We start from the raw sequence: 6,000 nt of genomic DNA, 5'->3' as shown, positions 1-6,000 counted from the left end.
GCTTGGCGGGCCTGTCATTTCCCACCGACAGGGAGGGGGATGGGAGCAGCGGCTGGAGAGGGCTGGGCGCAGGCAGATTTCCCATCAGCATCTGCCCCCCACTCCAGGGGGCACCCCCCGGCGCTGGGACAGCTCCTGCTCCCTAGGGCGGGGGGCGCTGCAATAGCCCCGCCCCTGGGCACCAGTGTCACTCCCTGCTGCAGGAGCCCGAGCGAGCCCCCCGCCCCGCACTGCCTGGGGAGGCGGCGCGGCGGCTGCAGCGGGCGATGCCGGCCCCGGGGGCGGAGCCGCCCCGCCCCGGCCCGGAGCTGGCGGCGGCGGCGGCGGGTCTGGCGGCGGCTGGGCAGGGGGCTCCCGGTTCTCGCGGGGCCATGGGCCGGGACCTGCTGTTGCTGCTGCTGCTCGGGGCGCTCGGTGAGTTCGTGTGTGTGTGTGTGTGTGTGTGTGTGCGGGGAGAGTGTGTGTGTGTGTGTGTGTGTGCGGGGAGAGCTGTGTGTGTGTGTGTGTGTGTGTGTACGTGTGTGCGGGGAGAGCTGTGTGTGTGTGTGTGTGTGTGTACGTGTGTGCGGGGAGAGCTGTGTGTGTGTGTGTGTGTGTGCGGGGAGAGCTGTGTGTGTGTGTGTGTGTGTGTGTGTGTGCGGGGAGAGCTGTGTGTGTGTGTGTGTACGTGTGTGCGGGGAGAGCTGTGTGTGTGTGTGTGTACGTGTGTGCGGGGAGAGCTGTGTGTGTGTGTGTGTGTGTGCGGGGAGAGTGTGTGTGTGTGTGTGTGTGTGTGTGTGTGTGCGGGGAGAGTGTGTGTGTGTGTGTGTGTGTGTGTGTGTGTGTGTGTGTGTGCGGGGAGAGCTGTGTGTGTGTGTGTGCGGGGAGAGCTGTGTGTGTGTGTGTGCGGGGAGAGTGTGTGTGTGTGCGTGTGTGTGCGGGGAGAGTGTGTGTGTGTGTGTGTGTGCGGGGAGAGCGTGTGTGTGTGTGTGTGTGCGGGGAGAGGTGTGTGTGTGTGTGTGTGCGGGGAGAGTGTGTGTGTGTGTGTGTGCGGGGAGAGTGTGTGTGTGTGCGCGGGGAGAGCTGTGTGTGTGTGTGTGCGCGTGCGGGGAGAGCTGTGTGTGTGTGTGTGTGTGTGTGTGTGCGGGGAGAGCTGTGTGTGTGCGGGGAGAGCTGTGTGTGTGTGTGCGGGGAGAGTGTGTGTGTGTGTGCGGGGAGAGTGTGTGTGTGTGTGCGGGGAGAGTGTGTGTGTGTGTGCGGGGAGAGCTGTGTGTGTGCGGGGAGAGCTGTGTGTGTGTGTGTGCGCGGGGGGGAGCTGTGTGTGTGTTGTGTGTGTGCGCGGGGGGAGCTGTGTGTGTAGGGGCATCTTTGTGTACTTGTGCGCGTTGTGTGTGCAGGGGGGAGCTGTATGTGTTGTCTGTGGTCAGGGAGCTGTGTGTGCGTGCACGGAGGGAAGGATCTGTGTGTGCGTTTGTGTGTGTGCAGGAGGGAGGGGTGTGTGTGCGTTTGTGTGTGTGCACGGGAAGGGGGGATGTGTGTGTGGGGGGGAGCTGTATGTGTTGTCTGTGGACGGTGAGCTGTGTGTGTGTGTGCACGCACAGAGGGAAGGGTTTGTGTGTGTGCCCGCGGGAGGGAGGAGGCGTGTGTGTGTGTGTGTGTGTGTGTGTATGTGTGTGTGTGCTGGGGCTGGGGGCTGCTCTGTCCTGGCCAGGCGTCGGTTCACAGGTTACCCCTTTACATCCCTATCCCCTGTGGGAATCAGGAGCTAGTCCTAGTATTGGGCCACCCCGGTTGTATCAGTGGGCGATTCCCGTTGAATACGGCGGGTGTAGCTAGAGGAGCCATAAGCCTGCGGGGAATCTGTGGGAACGTGCTGGGATTTACACCGTAATCCCGGAACGGCTCGGCCCTGCAGAGTGAGAACACGCAAAGGAGCTGGGCTCTGTCTGGGGCTCCGCTCCTGAGACACATCCCCGCAGGCTTCGGCAAACTTGCCTTTTGGGCCAGAGAGGCTGAAGCTGGTGCTGAGATGTCAGCTCTCTGGAGGAACAGACAAGATGTGTCCACAAGCCAGCCGAGGGGAAAGACCCCTTTGTGAACAGGCCGCTCTTGGCTGCTAGTAAGGACATAGGGTTTGTGACGTCTTATGGAGCTATGCCTTCTCAAACAGCTCCCTACTAGAGCCGGAGTAGAGAATTGTCATGTCAAGTGTGCGGTGGCTTTTCCCATTGACTTATAAACCTTCAGTGAAATCCCTTGTGTGTGTTGTTAGACTGTTCTTGCTTACGGCTGTATTCGCCCATCTGGTAACCAGAAAAGAAACAGCCTCTGTGAGCGTGAAGAGCTCTTTCATATCCTTGTTTTTTTTCAGTATTAACTGTTTTTTATCGCTAGTTCGATAGTCAGACTGTAGACCGCTGCGTCGTTGTGTTTTGAAATATGTAGAGTAACAACAAAACAAAAGTCTAAGAATAAAATGTAGCTGTCTGGGCTATGTCAGGAAGTGTGCGTTTCAAATGTCCTTAGCAAGCAGAAAAGTTTTTCTTTGAGAAATTTGTTACTAAGCGGCTCAGGCATTTTTCCTCTGGTGACTGGTTTTTAGTACCATGTAAGTAAACAGCAAGTGGCATAAGGCAGGTTCAGCAGCCATCACATGCTCTTTGTTTGTGTTATTGTTAAGATTATGGTGCGGCTTTAAAAGCTCAGCTATTTTTGCAGTGTAAGATGGTTGTTTGGCATTTCAAACCCAGAGAGAATTTCTGTTTACTCTGTAAGACCAGACAAGATTGGGAACAAGCTTTGTGACTTTGCAAATTTCTGTCTAAAAATACCATTTTTCATGAGTAAAAATAGCTATCCATTTAGTAAAAAAATGTATCCAGCCTCGAACATAGGTCCTGTTTGCTGTCTCTCCATAACGTTCCCTCAACTTGTCTGTGCTCAGCTAGTCATAATGGGGAAATTACTTTTATGATGTGACGTTAAAACTTGCTGAGATGTTTTGTATTCAGGGCTACTAGCCAGCTAAAAACTGGACTTGGTTAAGACATATTGAATGTTCTCATTGGGTAAACAGGGCACAACTTTCTACCCATTCTTTGATTTACTTTATAGTTATAACCTGTGAAAATTTTTCTGAAAGCAACAGGTTAATCACATTCACTGTTGGTCGGGCTGAAATGTTGGTACTGAGGGCTGTAGAAAGAACATACAGTACTGTATTAAAAAGGAGAAGGTGTTGCATTATGCATCATATTTGTTCTGAGGACCTGAAGGAGGCCAGTTGCAGACCAGTTGATGGTCTCTAGGTAAGATAAAAGGTGTGAAAAATAGAGATGTCACCATGTTCGGGCTCTAATAAAATCAGGAAGAGGAGGTAGAAATATTTTTGCAATAACTAAGAAATATGTACAACACAAGGCCTGTCAGAAACGTGGACTGTGAGCATCCTGGCACCTGCTGGGAAAGTACTATGGCAAACCACAATATTTTGGCTAAATTCTTGGAATATATCAGGGGCAACTTTTTGTTTCAGAAAGTGGAGGATGTGACCAAGGGTACACCCCTTTTAGAGTTGAGTCTGACCAACAGGGAAGAATTGGTATTGAATCTGAAGATGGGAGAAAACAATCACACACAAAGTCTGTTATTTCCAGGAAAGGCAGGAGTGAGAGCAGCAGAATAAGGACAGATTAAAATCCAGAGGAAAAGGGAGTTTGCGAGAGCTGGCAGTTGCCCAAGGACACAGCATTAAAGACATAACTGCAAATGATCTTGGCGCAAGGGACAGATAGGAAGACTGGTCGGAAGTCAGTCTGGCTGCATCAGGAGTTCTGTAATGATCTGAAAGCCAAAAAATAATGGTACAAAAAGTGGATGCATGGGTGAATTGCTAAGGAGGAGTGTACAAAAGAGCAGCACAAGCATGTATGGACAACATCGGAGAGGCTAAGGCACATAGTGAGTTACACCAAGTATGCTTGCGTTAGGAGTAAGAGAAAAGAAAGAGACACGTGGATGGTCTACTTAGCAGGCAAGGAGGCTGTGAAGGCTAGGGCTACGTCTACACTGGCCCCTTTTCCGGAAGGGGCATGTAAATTTCACTAGTCGTCGTAGGGAAATCCGCGGGGGATTTAAATATCCCCCGCGGCATTTAAATAAAAATGTCCGCCGCTTTTTTCCGGCTTTTAAAAAAGCCGGAAAAGAGCGTCTAGACTGGCCCCGATCCTCCGGAAAAAGTGCCCTTTTCCGGAGGCTCTTATTCCTACTTTGAAGTAGGAATAAGAGCCTCCGGAAAAGGGCACTTTTTCCGGAGGATCGGGGCCAGTCTAGACGCTCTTTTCCGGCTTTTTTAAAAGCCGGAAAAAAGCGGCGGACATTTTTATTTAAATGCCGCGGGGGATATTTAAATCCCCCGCGGATTTCCCTACGACGACTAGTGAAATTTACATGCCCCTTCCGGAAAAGGGGCCAGTGTAGACGTAGCCCAGGAGTATAATAGAGTGTAAAGAGAAGCTAGATAATTTCCTGGAGGTTAGGTCCATAAAAGGCTATTAGCCAGGGGATAGAAATGGTGTCCCTGGCCTCTGTTTTTCAGAGGCTGGAGAGGGATGGCAGGAGACAAATCGCTTGATCATTGTCTTCAGTCCACCTCCTCTGGAGCACCTGGTGCTGGCCACTGTCGGCAGACAGGATACTGGGCTAGAAGGACCTTTGGTCTGACCCAGTACGGCCGTTCTTATGTTCTTAAGAACTTGGGTGTTTCATGCTGATTTTGCTTCAGTCTTCCCTGAAAAGGCTGATAATTAGTATCAGCAACAAGGGGGGAGCCAAAATTAGGTGTATTCAAGTCGGCCGGATCTGATGACGTTCATCCTAGGATACTTGAGGGTCTACCTGCAGCAATCTCTGAACCTTTAACAATTACCTTTGAGAATTCCTGCTGGACAGTGGAGGTTCCACAGGACTGGAACAGGGCAAAATAGTGCTTCTCTTTAACCAGGGGAACAAAGAGCACGTGGGGAAGTATAGCCCAGGCAGCCTAACGATGGTCCCTGGAAAGATACGGGAACAAATTATTAAACTTCAGCTGTGAAGAAATGGGTTGTGCCCATGAAAGCTCGTGATACCATCCAAAGATGAAGTAATTTGTAAGGGCGGAGGGAAATGACACCTCTGTAGAAGGTTGGCAACGGCTTTTCATTTGGGATAAATGTTTGAAAATCGAGGCTGGTTGGTGGAGTGCTGGGCTGGGAATGGCAAAACTCGCGGAGTGAAGTGATTTCAATCAAGGGGATTCAAAGCAGCGATGTGCATCACTCAGTGGAAAGTTTCAATTTAAGTCAGTGATTTTAAGTAACTTTTCCATTTGTACTTCCTGTTTTCTAAAGAAAGGTGCGTTTTCATGGGTTGACAACCATTAAACATGCTGATTTACAGCTTCATAGAGTCTTTACACTAGATTTGGTACATCATTTTGCTACATAGCAGGGAGCACAATAACTACATTTATTTAAGCAATTGCATAGCTTCATGTTTCCAGATTCTTATTAATTGTACATTTTTTGTATGCTGGAAACAGCACGGTTGCTTATTTACTAGATAACTTTTTGCATGTGAGTTGAGTCAACCGCCATTTGGGTGGTAACTACAATTGCACACAATGGCAAACGCAAGTTATGTTTATTAACAAAATGACCTTAGATGTTTTGGATACAGAAACATCTGTTAAAACACAATTTGCATTTATAACTGAATGATTTCTTAATGGAACAGAGGGATTCATTGTAGTGAGTGAATTAAGCTGATTATTTGCCTGAACAAATTTTCAAATATACTTAAGTTAAAGAGACTGGTACTTAAATTCCTACTCGTGTAAGTCTCTTGAAATGAGACAGTCTCTCGAGTTACTTATGTTGACACACTGAGCCATATTTATAAAGCTTGACCTCAAAAGGTCGATTTCAAATCCCTCCCCCCCGATTCTTTCTTTATTTGGAAAAACAGCCTTTAACTTCGAGG

General features: G+C 49.4%; 1 protein-coding gene across 2 annotated transcripts in view; it reads left to right on the top strand.

Annotated features, from left to right (window-relative positions):
- Positions 1 to 261: 261 nt before the first annotated feature.
- Positions 262 to 6,000, top strand: part of MERTK (MER proto-oncogene, tyrosine kinase) — a 58,901-nt gene continuing 53,162 nt past the window's right edge. For both annotated transcript variants that reach the window (XM_075925889.2, XM_075925888.2), the window contains exon 1: positions 262 to 414. In XM_075925889.2, coding sequence (XP_075782004.2) covers positions 267 to 414 — 148 coding nt within the window. In that variant the 5' untranslated portion in view covers positions 262 to 266. The remainder of the gene's footprint in view (positions 415 to 6,000) is intronic.

This window comes from Pelodiscus sinensis, chromosome 3 (genome assembly GCF_052426305.1).
Source record: "Pelodiscus sinensis isolate ZL-2025 chromosome 3, ASM5242630v1, whole genome shotgun sequence".
Lineage (NCBI taxonomy): Eukaryota > Metazoa > Chordata > Testudines > Trionychidae > Pelodiscus > Pelodiscus sinensis.
This window is presented reverse-complemented; position numbering and strand designations above follow the sequence as displayed.